The 17,804-nt window shown below is 38.4% G+C and overlaps 1 protein-coding gene across 2 annotated transcripts in view; it reads right to left on the minus strand.

Annotated features, from left to right (window-relative positions):
• The window catches only part of LOC127639362 (metabotropic glutamate receptor 7-like), a 281,396-nt gene that overhangs the window by 130,129 nt on the left and 133,463 nt on the right, over positions 1–17,804 (minus strand). For both annotated transcript variants that reach the window (XM_052121319.1, XM_052121320.1), the window contains exons 3-4: positions 10,034–10,169; positions 8,856–9,010 (exon numbers count right to left, since the gene is read on the minus strand). In XM_052121319.1, coding sequence (XP_051977279.1) covers positions 8,856–9,010; positions 10,034–10,169 — 291 coding nt within the window. The remainder of the gene's footprint in view (positions 1–8,855; positions 9,011–10,033; positions 10,170–17,804) is intronic.

Below are 17,804 nucleotides of genomic sequence, written 5' to 3' on the forward strand. Positions count from 1 at the left end.
GCTGCTGCAATTACATAATTGTAAGTCTACTCCCTTACAAAAAAATGTATGCCCCCGGATGGTAATAAGGAAGATTCCTGAGGAATGCAAGCTTGTAGTACCAGCTGTTTACTTCAGAGGGCAGTAATTAAAATTTCAGCTGTGTGGCAATGCACAGTTTATACAGTGAACAAAACATCCAGACAGCACAAAACAGACATTCGTTACATTCTTGCCTTCAAAACATTTAATGGAGCGCAAATTCAAACTTTGGGATCTCAAGATGTGTTCTAAGTATTAACCTATATTTAACTTGACACAATATAACTTTTTTATATTTAAATATAGCTATGTATAATTAGTTCATCATTATATATTGAATTATTGTTATATTAGGGGCTTTCTCAAAAAATATTTGTATATGCGATTAATTAATCGGAACATCATGTAATTAATTTGATTACAAATTTGAATCCATTGACAGCCCTAATATATATATATATATACACACACACAACTGGTCAAAAGTTTTGAAACACTTACTCATTCTTTATTATAATATTTTTTTTTTCTTCATATTTTAGAATAATAGTAAAGTCATCAAAACTATGGAATAACATAAATTGAACTAAGGGAATTATGTTGTATAAATAAATCAAAACTGTGTTATATTTTAGTATCATGAAAATAAAAAAAATAACCAATCCATCAATCGCAATAAATGTATTTAATAAATGTATTTTCTCTAGTTCCCAACCATTAATAATAAAGAGACACAATATGTTAACAGTCTTCTACCCACATCTTTTTTCTTTTTTTTTAACAGAATCACACAGTGGAAAGGATATGTCCAAAAATCAACAACTGGGTAAATGAACCACTAAAGGAGGCCCTGGTACAGCTACAAGATCAAGAAGCAATAGATATGAAGGACAGCCTGACCAGGTTCTGCACATCCAATCTGACCTGCCAGATGTGCCATATTGGCATAAACAGATTTGTGCATTCATGGAATGCTCACAGGATCCCAGGTATGTTAAACATCCCTGTGGCAGGGCAGAGGGCGGGGCCGGGTTGTGATTATTCACACTCGGTTCTTTATCAGGCTAATTAAGCCTCCGAGAGGGATAAAGGCTGATGGCAGACGGTGGTGCGACAAGAGAGAGATTCCGCTGACATTCACAGGGGAGGGAGTAGACCGACCGCCCGGACGCGGTGAACGGCCGCCGTCCACGAGGCGAGTGGGTACTGGACTCCCCGACCACCTGGAGCGATGGAGCCGCTGCCAGGCGTGGAGGAGAGCCCTGCCATCCCCCAGAAACACGGAGGGGTTGAAGGAAGACCGCCGTCCACGAGGGGAGGAGGGAAGTGTCTCACCAACAGTAGCGACGGTAGGGCCGCTGCCAGGGGCGGAGCAGTGTCCCCACGAGTCGCCGAGGACACGGAGGGGCCTTCTGACCGCTGGGGGTCGTGAGAAGCGGCTGTCGTCTGCCTGAGAGGGTGAAGTGATCGAGGAACATGCGACGGTGTATTGGAGAACCGTTAAAGGGAAAGGGAAGGTTAAAGGGAAAGGGAAACCATATCACCTGGCAGGGACTGGAACACTGCGAAAAATAACAGCAGATCTTCTACCAGATGCCTCAGTAGCAGCTGACATGTATGACAGGAACATGGGATCATCCCTAACAAGAACATCTTAATTCAGTTAGCTCTTAAGTTTAGTTTAAGGAGACATACTGTTACAATGGTCACTCACTACTATAAGAGTACAGGATACAAGTAAAAATGTCTACTGTCTATCTTCATACCATAAAAAACAATGCCATTCCATTTTGTTTACGGTCATTGTATCCATATTACACAGTATCCACAGACCATTCTGTGGAGAAAAAAAGACATATATTTATTATGCTGAAAACCAGGAAGTGCTTAACGATGAAATAGACACAAAAACAAAGTGGGTCCAACTTTGTGAATCTCCACATGAAATTGACAGGAGTAAATACACTTTAAACCAGTGTGGTTTAAAGTCACCTTGAGAATCACCTTGAGAACCACCTTGAGGTTTTTTTTTCTAGCTCTCAAAAAATCTCTGATCTGAGAACAACGATGCAACGTAAATAAAAACATCTTGCCACATTTTTGAACCCTTATAAATCCCGGTGAACTGAGAACAGTGATGCAACATAAAACATCTCAATCCTCAATATCAAAAGCATTTATCAATCACATCACATATCAATGTGAAAAGGGATTGGTGGCAAGAACAAGTGCAGCATTTACTCTTCATGTGCCAATTCTCTGACAACATTCACTAGTACGGAAAGGCCAGTGACCCTATGAATGTTGGTAGAAAAATCATCTGCTCGACACTTCAAACACAGTGATGAATTCTGAAGCCACAAAAGATCTACATCTTAACCAAGCTTTCACAGCACGCTGCAAAAACTGGATTTTCCATGCATCCTGCCAGTGTAAGAAATAAATATTACAGGTCTGAAAGTGCAATACAAGACACAACAAATGAAGACATAAACAGAATCATTTTTTGTTTTAGTTTTTTCATCTGAAGCAGTGTTTATTCAGATGTCAGACAGTATTACAAAAAGCATCCGCCAGGTGTACTTGAGCCTATGTATGGCATAAGCAATGTGTGCTTTGAGCAAGAGTGAACCAATTCAGTGCAGTTTGTGGTGCTATTGAACTGTACTCTATATACAAAAAGGTGTTTCTGTCATTGAGCCGAGCCTAACTGATATAAATGGGGTGGACCAAATAATAAAAACACCTGTCAGTACAACACAATACAGTTCAACATCACCACTAAATTAAACCTCAAAAATGACCTTACCAACACCTCTCTAAAACGGTTTCAACACAAACTGAATTTTAAACATTACTGAACTTTCATGAATGTAATAATAATGTATAGCAGATCTGTTGTATTAGGGGGCTTTCACACTAGCACTTTTGGTGCGCACCCCGGTTCGAATGACGTCAGAGTTCGGTTCGTTTGGATGATGTGAACACTGTCTACCGAACTCGGGTGCGCACCCGCTTAAAAAGGTGGTCTGGGGTACGGTTCATGTGAACTCCAGTACGGTTCGCTGCTGATATGAACGCAATCGAACCAAACCGCGGAAGTGAACCGCTATTGATGACGTATAATGTGTTCGTCAGTCTCACACGCGTCACTTTCAAAATGAGCGGAAAGAGTTTACTTTTGTGCGTGCTTGTGTGCATGTTTTTTTGCCTTCGCAAAAATTATCTTCGGCGGACAGCCCGCTGTCTTTTGAACGATTTCAGTATTTTTGCGGCAGACAGACGCAACTGTGTTTCTGTATCTTGATGTTAAAAACAAAACCAAAGGTTAAAAAAAAGAAGAACAAATGTGAACCGAGCAAGTCTATTCATTGAATTTTGACGCCTTTTCATTTCGCGGTTATCAAGCAACACGATTACGCACCAGCTGCAGCTTGATGATGCAAGCGTACCGCGGTTCGGATACAAATATATAATGCGAACACAGTCCATCGGGGGCAGGGGGGAGGGGGAAGCAATCGAACTCTGGTTCGGAACAGGCAATCGAACCAAGTGTGAAAGCCCCCTTAGACAGCATTTGGTTAAGCTTGGAGGACCTAAGTTGGGTTAAGGGGAGGCTGTTCGCATCCTGTAACTTTGCACGGTTCCAACATATCAGTAATTTATGGATTGACGCCTAAGTGGCTGGCAACTAGCTGTCGCTAACTATTTAACTGTTTACTCAATGTCACACATTCAAAACGTAATGCTAGCAAACTAGCCTTAGTTAACTTTGGGAAAGAAACATACTATTGTGTGTAAACGTTAAGCAACGTTCAATAACCATATTACCTGAAATATTTTAGAAATCGTTTCCACCGTCATGTCCTCCTCTCTCAATGTGACTTTTCTGGCGACAGTGAAAAGCACAAATGATGCATCCATTTCTTGGTCTGCTGTTGGATCCGTTAGCATGTACTTCTACTTGGTCAACGGCTGGTTAGCAAGGTGACTATACATTGTGCATTTGCAAAGTGTGGACACGTAGTTGAAAGACACCGTGGGAAATGGTAAAATGAAGAAAGAAAAGGTAAATTAGACTTATTATTTTTTTTTATTTGGTTATTTGTTATATTTTCCGTTTCAAGTGGAAAAGAGGGGGATGTTGAAAACAACATCAGCTGTCTTTTTTGGCGCATACAGAAAAAGTAAATATTGACTCCTTTTTTGTTTTTCGTTTGTCAGATTGCATGGAATAATTGAATGATCGGATGATACACGGACCCGTGACACTGTGCGTTTTGATTATTTGATTTAACTTATATATGGCTTGAATATTTAATTAGCACATATGGGTGGATCTGAAACACCCCTTTCTTCTGATAGGTCAACCTGCTCTGTCATCTTCCTTAATACAAAAGTTCTCTGCTGTTTAAATGTTTAGATAAATTCGTCTCAGTTAATATTAAATTATTTACCATTTTTTCTCCAAAACCGCCACATTTATTGCAGCTGAGCTATCTCCCTCTTCAAGTAGCCAGATTTATCTGACAGCCTTACACATAAACCTGCTGTCTTTGACATTGCTCCATTTTAAAAAGGCATGGTTTTAAATGAGATGATGAAAATTACCGTACATTCATAAGGACTATTGAAGCATATGCCTACATTGTAAAGACATAGGCTTATGTTTATCTGCGAGGAAAAGATATTCGCTTATAGTGAGTAAGGGACCATCTGAAAACTTCAACAACTAAAACATCAACGTTACTGAGCAGTAATTTGACAATTCACTTGCATGTTCTATATAAAAAAATATTTCACAAGTTTTAGTAGATCACCAGATTGATGGATGTGCATATGAATGAACAGTATTCACTTATATTATGAAAACAAAATACTACATGTTGTAGTATACATGTTGTAGAAACTTCCTAATGGGTTGACTGATTTACTACAGGTGCAGTGTGTCCAATAATATAAGTAGTAGTACATTATTTTAAAAATGAATTAATTGAAATTCACCAAAATTCACATTCCAAAGGTTGTAGTAAGTTTCCAGTAGATAGACTGACTGCATACTACAGTTAGTCAGTCTATTCACTGGGAAGTTACTATAACCATTGGAAGGTGAAAATAAGATTTTCAGGATTTTGTATTATGTTTATCCTAAAATAGCCTAATACTGTGCTAATATTATTGGATTTACTGTAATAATCTCACCTATCGTGAATCAGTCTATCTACTGGGAATTTACTACAACCTTTGGAATGTGAATTTCGGTGAATTATTTACGTATTTATTAATTTATTTAAAATAATCTAATACTGTATTCATATTATTGGACTTACTGTAAAAATTGCACTTGTTGGAATGCAAAAGTTTACTTTTAATGGTTCATATTTAACTTGCACGTCAACTAAATGAGTGATTAGACACTGCCTGTGTTTAATAGTGAGTGACATTTTCAGATGGTCCCATAAGAACGCTAAGCAATGAAAGCACATCGGAGCATTTTCAGTCATAATTCTGCAGCCACACCAAATGACAGTTCTGAGTTCAGTGTTTTATGTCTGTATATTATAGTTAATTACCATTTATATACCATAACATCAAGCCAAAGAGGGCAAAATATTTGCAAACTTGCTGCCGGCAGAGAGCGCAGGTAGGGGAAACCGAATATAATAAAAATATCGATCCTAAATCCAACTTTTCCTGGGAGCTTAGTTGTGAGGGACAAGCATCGCCGTTAAAATTGCACATTCTTTGGCTTAGGGAACCTTTTAAATGTGTGATCTGGTGGGGACACTGAGTAAACTGCTATTACCATGGGCAAGGCAAACAAAAAACACAAAAAAACATCACATATACCCTATTCGGACAACAATTGATTCTCAAGGTGACGTCTGTAAAGGTACATTTTCATGGCTCCTTTTCATGGCTGATAAAACTCATGCGTTCGGATGACAATTAAATCACTGGGGAAGAGCGAGACTATTTGTCGATCACATGATTACAGTTGTGCTTGTTATATTGAAAATTCATCAATCGACAAACTGTGTCCTCTGTATTTGCGTTTAAATATGTTTGGAAATTACATTACATATGGCACAAGCCAAAATTCTTGTGAAGAGCAATTAAACAAATCTAGAAACTGTAGGGACAAGACTGTTTATCAACGCAAGCCAAATAAATCAGTCAGCTCTCTCCAAAGTGCACACAAGGAGAGACAGAAGCCGCACATATCAAGCACAGTAAAGATAGTTAAAATGAAATTCGAGGAGCTATTGTTAAAATGGGCCAAAGAGCCCCCCTTGGGAGATGGGCGCATCGAGAAAGTGGACCTTCTCGGCATTACGCATCTCCGCAAGGTTTAGCCACAGGTGCTGCTCTTGGACCACAAAGGTGGACATCGTCCGGCCCAGGACGTGTGCCATGACTTTCATCTCCTGTAGAGTGAGGTTGGTTGCAGTGCGCAGTTCTTGCATAAGCCCTGGGTCAGTCCTACCCTCATGGAGATCTTTAAGCACCTTGGCCTGGTGGACCAGCAGGATAGCATGGTGGAGAAAAAAACTAAAAACAGAACCACCTAACAAAAGCATATGAACACACAAAAACCATGCAAGACACTTTACCAACCACATAGTAACACCTTAGTAACCACCCAGAACACCCTGGAAACTGCATAGCAATGCATTAAATAAACTCAGAACAGTCTAGCCCATAGAAACCATTAAAAAAACACACACACACACACACACACACACACACACACACACACACACACACACACACACACACACACACACACAGAGAACACACTAGCAAATGCAAAGCACCACACTAAAACCAAACAAAACACTTTAGCAAACACATAGCAACTCCCTAGAAACCACCCAGAACACCCTGGAAACTAGGAGAGTAAATAGATTAAAATAAATACTTAAGCAAAATAATTAATAAAGTAATACATTTTATTTATGAAAAAAAAAAAAAATTATTAAGGTGATGCTGTATATTTTCTATGCCACGATTGCACCATAGGTAGGACCATGCAAGACAAAATTAATTGTAAGTAACGTTAGTACAATTATGCGAGTTTGGTATAAAACTTGCAAATTTGAGATCTCTGCGGTGCATTTTGAATGAGAAATAATGTAAATTTGCATTTTGTAGATTGTCTAAATTGTTTAGCATTTTTAGCACATTTTAAAGAATTGTGGCCCCGTTCAATGTTTGCTGAGACCCCCTGGTTGAGATCCACTGATGCAGATCACAGGTGTCTCTTTATTCACAAGCAACCAGGAAGTAAAGTCAATTTCAACAGAACATGAGGGTTAAATCATGGATTACTGTAGGTGGCATGTTCAATGTTCCATGTGATATAGCTGCATGAGACACAACACAGCAGGTTTTGTAGCTATGCACAAACGCTTTCATATGATTTTTTGCCTTTTATATCAAAGTGGACCATCTGCATTGCTTGCAGCTTTGAATCTATCCACAAAAACAACATTGTTTCACTTCAAAAAGAAAAGGTAAATGGAAAGGATGGCGTTTGCTTGCAGTGGGTGCCTAGAGGAAGACACAATCTCTCTGACAACACTACACTCCATTGTTTTCACAGGTCTTTTTCAAAGAGCACGATAAAGCTTAAAGTATGACGCCTTCCTTGATGAGTGCCTTTCAAATTGTTCCATCAGCGCTATGAAATGCAGGGGCAATTGCATGACCCGGTGAAGCACCACTCAACATACTTATCAGCAAATGGCAAACAGCGCGAGAAACCGCAAGCAGAGAGATGCTATCTTAACTCTGTTGATACCTGGAAAATGCATTTCAGCATGTGACATGATTTAGATTTGCAGAATTGCATCACAAAAGTCAGATTAACTGGCGGGCGGAGTGAAGATATAATTATGGAATTATCAAGGATAGCATTTTCCGGTACACACAAAATAACTTGTTAAAATGTTGAAAGCAGGTGTTTGAATTGAGAGTGAAATTTATGAAAAACTCAAATATGGCATCTTTAAATGCATGAGGTAAAATATTCCTTTAATGTTACTCCTTCAATATTCCTTCAACAACATCTGTTTTTATTTTTTGTCCAGGAAAGTCCACCACCTCAGTGTGTTTTTCTCCATACAGAAGCCATATCTCATCTGTACCATACATGCCCCGTCCATCCACTGTCCTCTTTGTGTCATTACTCTGCCGACCACAAAATATCACAACAAAGGTCCTTTTATTTATTTATCTGGGACTGAATTGCACCCATGGCATGGTCACATTAATTCAAGGACTAGGTGAGAAGGCTTGCCAATTGGGTCAGTCTGGGTCCAGGACTCTGGCTGGGTTCACATCTCTCAGTGTACCAAACGAAACAGCTCAGCAGTTTTGTTGACACTGTTGCACTTCCTCCTGACTCTACACACACCAGGCACCATCTCCATCAAACGTGACACAATTTTGCAGACACTAGAGAGATTCTTTTCTATTATTAGAGCAATGTTCCTACATTCATTCAACCGAGCACCTGGCATTACTTCAAAACATTGAAACATTGCAAACACAAGTGTAATAAGTGTAATAAGAAAAGTAAAATGTAGCCTTTCCAAATGTCTATACATTTTGTACACCTCCAAAGGAAAATTTTGCCTTTGCCCCGTTTTTGAGCCACTGATTTGTTGTTAGATGCAAGCGGAGAAGGGAACGCAATAGAAAGACGTATTGTCGAATTATGGTTTTTGTGTTATTTGCACATCAAATACAGACTGCAAGCTCACAATTTAACAATGCAGGAAACACTGAAACAAGATAAAATACCTTTATCAATCATGCTGTACTCTTACCATAACTTGTTGCTCTTTTTGGCAGGATGGTGACGGCGCCAACGGCGGCATCCTCCAGGCCTTGAATAGGGCTGTTCTTGGCTCCCCAGCTATCTGACCCTATCCACAGGAAATGGCCCACTTGATCTGCTCTTTTACTGGCATTAAGGATCCCCCTGTGAACATTCCCACACACAGAACCATTATCATGACATTGAGATCCTCTGTGATTCTTCAAGTGAGCATGGTAATGCTGGCTAGCAATTGTAAAAGCATCCAGACTGAGGGGTGAATTCATTGAAATGTGCACTATAATTTAGTGCAAAAACCTGCCACTTTTTCACGAACCACTCGGGATCCCGTCGGGATTCAAAACGTATTGCTAAGGAATGTGAAAATCATTGTGAGAGAATGTGAACTATTTTGAGTGTAATGGGAGCCAGTTGTATGTGATAGCTGTGCAGTGTGTGTAAACCTTACTCCCCTAGCCTCAAGAGGCATGCTAACGAGGAGGCTAAAGGCTACAACCTCTAGAGTCACTCGTTATTGGGTGTAGCACATAGCCTCCTCGTTAGCAAATCTGCCGGCTGTTGCAGGTTCGAATCTCGCTTGGAGCGCGCTGAGAAGGACCAGTTACATGAGGGAATGCAAAACTATTGCGAGTGAGCCTTTTCAGAAAAGAAATTCCATTGCTTTCCTCTTAGTGGCTTCACAAAATTGCAGTGGTTGAGTGATGCCGTACTGTACCAGTAAAATTTACTAGATTGCACTCTTCTGCATCGTCCACTAGCACTCTAAACCAACAGCAATGTGGAAATTGTGTTCAGCACTAATATCTTAGGCATGTTTGGACAGTTACCTGATTTGCATAATTCCTTTAGTGAACCTGATGCTAATGCTATCAGTGGACGCAATTGAATTCTTCCCTGAATTGTTAATGTGCATGAAAATTGCAATGTTGAATTTGCCTGATGACATGTTGATGTTATGAATCAATATCCCTAGTAGTTGAGATTTAAGGGGCAAACAAGATATAACTCCCTAAATTGCACCCTTGAGTTTTTAAGTATTGACTACTTGTCATCAAGAAATTTTACGTTGTAATTTTGCTGCTCGAAAGGGAGCAATTAATTGGTTCAAAATTGAATTAATTAGCTCTTTCTCTTCAAGTGTGGTTGGGAAGGCTGTTAAGAGCTTACCGAATATCTTCATCATAAGCAAAAATAATGACTGCCCGGGCATGACGTGTCTCGAGCAGTTGCCAGATAATCTTGTCAAAATCGGCCGGCTTGTGGTCGTGTGGGATCTTCAGAGACTGAGCTATGCAGATTCCACCTAGAGAAAGATAAGAAGAGAGCCTTGAGTGAAGCCAATGATACCTTAGGAACCATCTACGTGAAAATCGACAACTTTGGGATGGATATCACACAGGAAACGTCTTGGATGGCACTGCTAAGGATGAAGTGTTAAGGCATGCTAAAATCCATCAACAGTTCTGTAGGTTTCATGAGTTCAAATCAGGTAGCTTATATGTCACTTTTACCAATCCATTTTCAAGAATTTTGACCACTGGATATTCTGTGGGTATTTGACAAATGGATGGGATTTATTTTTGTTTTATTTATTTCATCAAAGTGTAGATTTGAGTTTAAAATGTGTGCAGTATATTTTGATCAACATTCATAGATTCATTTCAGTGGGCTTGTGGTGCATCAAATGAATTTTACAGGCTGTCTCTCAATCAATATAAGGTCAAAAAATGCTGTATAATAATTATATTTAACATTTAAAAAATGAAATTTTAACACAATAGTTCCAAATTATAGACTCCCATATGCTGCATCCACAGAAATAAACAAAACTTGTATGACACTTTTAAATGCTAAAAATGTAATAAATAAATAAAAAAATCTAGTTTTGTTATGTTACATCACAGGACATAATAAATGAACAAAGTTTAGGGTTGCACTTAATTTTACTGTACAGTATTTTTACAGTACTTTTAATTTCAGTATACTTTGTGTACTTACCCAAGGAAGTACTGAGTAATATTAGGAAACTATATGTAATTAATATAGGTTAAGGTTAGGGTTGTGGTTAGGTTAAGGATTAGTACCAAGGAATTTCTGTAGTTGTTGTAATAATATAGTACATAAATGTAGAACAGTACTGTTAAATAAATTGCTACAGAGCTTTGTGTTCAACGCCACAGTCACCTTTGTCTTGCTCACCGGAGTCCTAAATTACGTCACAAACGTGTATTAGTACAAGTCTCACATGTCACGTCAAATGCATCTGTACAGAAGTTTTGCATTGTCAATGTAAAAAAATCAGAGAATTTTATTATAAAGAGTCTACATAGCTCATGAAAACAATATTCAATGCTTTGTTTGCAGAGTTGCAAGCAAATGTGAAATACAGATCTTGCTTTTTAAAATGTGGTGGTTAATGATGCCTCCAAATCTCCCTGACGATTTATTGGCCAACATCATGAGTCCATGCCCGCAGCCGTGGGGCATTTTTATGGGTGTGGCATCAGAAGATTGGAAATGCGATAAAAAGGGACAATCAAAGTTAACACATACAGGCTGGCTTTTCTGAAAAGAAGGGCTCTGATCTTGGTATCACTCCACGTCTCCAACAAAACCCCACATATGTGCTCTTCTCTTCTCATTCATTGCAGAGTCAACTTAGCCATGGGAATATTTCTCATTAGCTGGAATAATCATTGGGAAACCCCCAAATGTTATCCTAAAATTTAGTACAATGTGTCAGGATACAAAGGGTATGTTGCATGGGATTGCATGCTTGTACGAACACATGCACAAATATTGACTAACGGTTGAATTTCACGTACATTTCAGCATCACTCCGAAGTGTTTCCAAAGGTCCCCGCGTAATTTCAAAAGCCCATTTTTTTCTCACTAATGAAACCAAAATTATTGTTAAATGCTAATATTTTGACTACATTTTGTGCTATTTAGTGCTGGCATCTCAAACTATCGGCTCACAAGCTGAATCACTGTTTCAAATCTTCATAGTTTATCCTTCAGTCAGGCTCGCAAATCAAAAAGAGAGAACATCCATTTTACAACCTGGCATGACCAAAACTGACTTGCCATAAAAGAGGAAACATAATTGTATGATGGTTATTTCACTTCCTGTCATACTGTACCACCACATTAGACTCATACCATGAAAATAAGCCCAAAATCTGACCCTTTCTGGCCTTTCAAGTTGAGTTAATGCGATTTAATTGATCTGTCAACTAATGTTAACTGACCAATTAGAGTTTTCCAGAAGCATGTCACTGAGTGGCAAGACTCGCACTAAATTGACATGGACAAGCCCTGCAGCCACCAATTATAATTAAATCCCTCTCAGCTATGCGATTCATCCCAACACGGCTTGAAAATACACAATGAATGCTGACAATGTATGCAGCATGAATCACCAAGGCGGATATGGCCTGTATTTTCCTCTAAAAAGTGTGATGTGAAATTACTGAAACATAATCAAGGCATTGTTTACGACTCTCTTTCTTTGTTGTTGAGCAGAGTCTGACAAAAGAAGCTTGCGTTCTTCTGGGTCAAAGTAGTGCTGCATTCTTGGGAGTGTCAGCGTGTTAAACTTCTGCATATTCCCATCACTAATTTCAACCCTAAAATATATCTTTGGTAGGGTTAAAAATGAATGTAACATTATATCCATGCAAAGTCCATTAACTAATTTCTTGACTTATCCACCCATACACCATTTTGACTTTCTCCAACGGAAGCTAATTCAGCAAACTACAATTCGTCTTCACCTCTGTCTTTCCAATAACTGAGGCCAGAAGTGTTTGACAAATAAGTCAAAATACCTAAATGGACAAAAATAACTTTGTAAACAATGGGCATTCTAATTCTGTGGAAATCTAAGGAGATTTCTCTGCTAATAACTTATTTTTGGGTAGCATTACATTTAAAATAAGGAGCTAATTTTAGCAGATAAAATGCATCAAACAAACTGTTCAAACTCTACAATCAGATAAGCCGGAAAATTCCTTTAACTGTGGTTAAATCACTGTAATGTATGGCTTATTGCTTGAAAATAATAATACAGTTTAGTAGGAGGATTGTGACATTTCTCAGGGCCAACAATATTGTACTAGTCCTTAAAGTAGGATGTCACCAGCAGCTTTCGGAGATTACTCTATCAGACTGCAGTGGCTTGACCTGGATCAAATTCCTAATCTTTAACTTTCTGAGATGATCTCCATAATCCAGGGCAAACCTCAATACGTAATGCCTTTCTCAGGGAAGACCCTCTTTTTTCCAAGTCCTCTTGAAGTATCATCCTGGTGTAATTCTACATTCTAGAAATACATTTAACATAAATAAATACATAAAATACCTAAAAACATAAAAATAATTTAAAATAAAAATAGCAATTTGTTTAGGGGCTTGTTTATCTCAGAGTCATCTTTTCATAAAAAAATTGTATATTATTATTCATCATTAATGTGGCAACACAAAATGTGGAGCCGCTTTTATTTCCTCCCTATACCACATAATGGACTGACCTACATGTTAGAATTTCACCTTTCAAGTGTTGTTTTTCCTGTTCTTTCTGGCTGAACCGAGCATAAATGTTACATAAATATATTTACATGAACATATTTTCTGATATGCTATGAACCTTAAATCTTAATCACTATTGCTGTATGAGGATGAAAAAAACAACATTTTGATGAAAAGCCTGTGGTAATTGGCTCTTTGGAGATTGTTGATGTTGCATCTTTTCATCACGGAGCTTCAACAGCCATCAGAGACTCTCAGGGAAATAAATGTTTGAGATTGGAGACACTTTCCATCATTAGAGGGTAATTTATGCGACATGAGTGTGGAGAGGTCTGTTTAAATGAAATATGGAAATAAGGAGGAGGCGCACGCTATCAACATGCAATCAAACACTCAGAAGCAGGTGGATTTAATGTCGAGTGCAAAACTGAGATGACAATCTAGTCTGATTGTGCCTAATGTGAGAAAAGAGCGACCATCGAGCAATAACATTGACTAATCCTAACAAATCTTAACTAAATCAGAAGTGAGGTTTTTTAAGTTGTCCAGCTTTGGTACTATGAATTGGCTTTATATCTACTGAATATCTGCAAATTTGTGAATAATGAATTTTTTGCATTATGCTTATAACGTGTAGGCTGCCATGAATTTACCATTATGAAAACCAATGCATGTATATACCAAACATATGTTACCAGATCCCTTAAGTTTTTTGCATTAGATTATGAAGCTATTACATTGCCCTCTGAAATACTCAATTCTAATTGGTCAATAGCACCATCTAGAGGTCTGATATTTCTCAGTAACAACTGCACATCCGCATATCAGACTGTCATCCGGGAATTTGCAAGCTATCTTTCCTGCTTATTGGATCACTGTGCGATCTCTACAAGTAAGCTAATAAAACAATTAAAACTCAAATCAATATTTCATGTGCATTTATTTATATATTTAGCAAGTAGGCTTGTAATAAGATGACTAATGAGCAGTTGTTATTTAATTACAAAATAAATACCAACATAATTGACAGATAAACAGATTTTAGCTGTTCAGTGATTTCTTTCTATTCTTACTGTGACGAGGAGGAGGGCGTGGCCAGGCCATAACGATGGACGCCCAGTGCTGAATCAGCCCAATCAGCAGGATAAAAGAAAATAACGCCAGTTATCTCACATAATAACATAATCTTAAAGCAAATCATTGCTTTTGTTTATTTAGTTTGTAGCTGTGCAATAAATGGGATAAAGTACAGACATCTGGTTGTTATCACAAAACATACCCCTTCAGGGTGATGCAAGTAATTCTTGATCACCCTGTCGGGGTTTATTCTGCAATAAAAACTTGCTGACTATACATTATCCCTTACATATGTTTGTGTAAGTGATACTCATTTAATGACACTGTGATGAGGAATGTAATCCAACAAATAAGTGTTATATAGAGCAAGATGGACTACTGGCAGAGTTAATAAGCATACCAGTGTGATATAAGAGAACTGAGAAGATTAAGTCTCAAAAATTAGAGTTAATCTGCCTTGTGAATTAAACTGGCAAGTGTGCTGACTGAATTTCACTTACACGCATTGATCTCACACTAATCCCTCAGAAAGCCCATTTCCCGCTGATTTTATCACTACAGTCCAGTCATCGTTGGCGTTCCTGTTATTTCATTCCGTTCAAACCTTGATCCAATTAACCCCAGTTATGTGCATTTTCAACACTTCAACCTTGCTTGTATGCAGTTGGCTTGTACTGAGTGACATTTCAAGATGTACAAATTTGCATTTGGGTAGTTGACTAATACAGTTTAAAAATAAAATGTCATAACTGTTGCTTTAAGGGGCTAATCTACCTGATCTAACCCTTAAAATGTGTTTTATTGGTGTAACCTAATGTATTTGTCATGTTTATGTGTATTGGTTATTGCTTTTGTTCATGCTTAGTATTTCATGTCTTTTGATTTTAAGTTTAGTTCATTGTTTCCTAATTCCTGTTTTCTGTCATGTGTCTTGTCATGTGATTTCCTGTTCCCCTCATGTGGTCCTGTCATGTGATTATCTGGTTTCATGTGTCTTGTTCTTATTGGTTTATTGTCTTATCATCAGTTCTGTTTTGTTATTGGTTCCTGTTATCATGTTCATTTGTTGTCTTTGTCATGTGGTTACCCATGTCCATGTATTTAAGCCCTCATATTTGCCATCATCACTCATCGTGTATTGATTGTCTGTATCTGTTGTTAGTCAAGTCAAGTCAAGTCAAGTCTTTGTTCATGTTCTAGTAAGCGCTTATCTTTATTTTTTGGGTTCAGCACACTTCATCATCATCTACTTCGTCCTTGTTCCTGTACTCTTCCAGCCTTGCTGTTACAGTATTTAAAATGAACTCAAAGTAAAGAACATTGCTTTAGCATTTCAATTGTTTCTCCTAGACAGCAATGACATTAAACTTAATTAGATCACATAAAAAAACAAAACAAAAAATAAGAAATCTCAAACCTTTTTTTTTTGCTAACACTTTACCATAAGGTTGTACACCAGATGTAAAAGGGGGGCTAGAGACATGTTTACTTTTGTTAAGTATACATATGTTTTTAAACCTTTATATTTTTTGGCTGAAAATTGGCTCCGCTAATGAAAGTTGTTTGCAGGACGCTACACCTCAAAGAGTGTATGGGCTGTGATTGTTTCTCAGTTTTAAGGATTCTGGACACAAATCACATAAACAACTGTAGTTATTGTCCGTCTTGGCAGCCTGCCTTGCTGACAGCAGTCCAAGGATGAACACCAAATATAAATTAGAATCAGATTGAGCTTTATTGCCAAGGAAAGTTTCTTGGTGACAGAAGCTTCCAGTGCACAAATTATACAACAACAAGACAGAGATAAAAAATAGAATAGAATAAAATAAAAAAGAGTGAATGAAAATATAAGTATATATAGAAATATACAATAAGACAAAAATATACATATGGTATGTACAAATACAAATCTGTTATATACAGTGCAAATTAATGTAATGCAGAAGTCCTGGATAGATTAAATAATATAATTGACTATGCTCGTTATTGCAAATAATAATGGTATAGTTTTAACTGTTCATGAGCTGGATAGCCTGAGAGAATAAAACTGTACTTGTGCCTGACAATTATTGCACTCAGTTCTCTGTAGTGTCGGCCATAAGGCAACAGTTTAAAAGGCAGTGGGCTGGGAATGTGGGGTCCAGAGTTATTTTGCCAGCTCTTTTCCTCACTCTAGAGGTGTACAGTTCTTGAAAGGAGGGCAAGGGGCAAACAATAATCCACTCAACAGTCCAAACTGTCGTTTTGTAATCTTCTGATGTCTGATTTCATAGCTGAACCAAACCAGACAGTTATTGAACTGCAGAGGACAGACTCAATGACTGCTGAGTTGAACTGGATTAGCAGCACCTGTGTCAGGTAGAACTTCCTCAACTGGTGAAGGAAGTACAACCACTGCTTGGCCTTTTTCACAATGGAGTCAATGTGGGTCTCCCACTTCAGGCCCTGTGAGATAGTAGTGCCCAGGAACCTGAATGACTCCACTGCTGCCACAGTGCTGTTCAGAACGGTGAGCAGGGTAATGTTAGGATGTTCCTCCTAATGTCCACTATCATCTGACTATCATCTATTGTTGACTGCATCATCCACAGACCTGTTTTCTCTATAAGCACATTGAAGGGGATCTAGAAAGGGTCAAGTGATGACCTCCAGGTGGGCCAACACCAGTCTCTCAACTGACTTCATGACCACAGATGTCAAAGCGTTGGGCCTGTAGTCATTAAGTCTTTTGATCTTGGGTTTCTTTGGGACAGGGATGAGAATGGAGAGTTTTAAGCAGCAGGTAATACTGCTGCTTAAAGTGATCTGTTGAAGATCTGTGTGAAGATGGGGGCAAGCTGTGGGCAAAACATGCTCTGGGCCCTAAGCTTTCCTTGTCTTTTGTTTCTGGAAGACCCAGCACACCTCCATTTCAGAGATCGTAAGAGCAGGTTGAGTAGCAGGGAGGGGGGAGGAGGGCGGTTGCAGGAGGTCTTCAGCTAGTTGTTGGTTCCCTACAGTGTTGGGGGATGGTGTCTTGAAGTTAGTAATGTCTTTCAGGCCTCTCCACACTGATGCAGGGTTGTTAGCTGCAAACTTGTTTTTCAGCTTCTCAGAGTAGCTTATTTTATCCACTTTAATTTCCTTAGTATGTTTTTTTGGCCTGATTATAGAAGATTTTATCCTGCTTCTGTAAGCATCCTCTTTGGCATGAAAAAGCTATCTCAGTTTTCCTTTAAACCATGGTTTCTCATTGTTGAACATTAAAAAAGTCCTAGTAGGAATGCACATATCCTCATAGAAACTGATATATGATGTCACATTTTCTGTGAACTCATCCAGATTGGTGTGT

Source organism: Xyrauchen texanus, chromosome 48 (genome assembly GCF_025860055.1).
Source record: "Xyrauchen texanus isolate HMW12.3.18 chromosome 48, RBS_HiC_50CHRs, whole genome shotgun sequence".
In the NCBI taxonomy this organism is placed as follows: Eukaryota; Metazoa; Chordata; class Actinopteri; order Cypriniformes; family Catostomidae; genus Xyrauchen; species Xyrauchen texanus.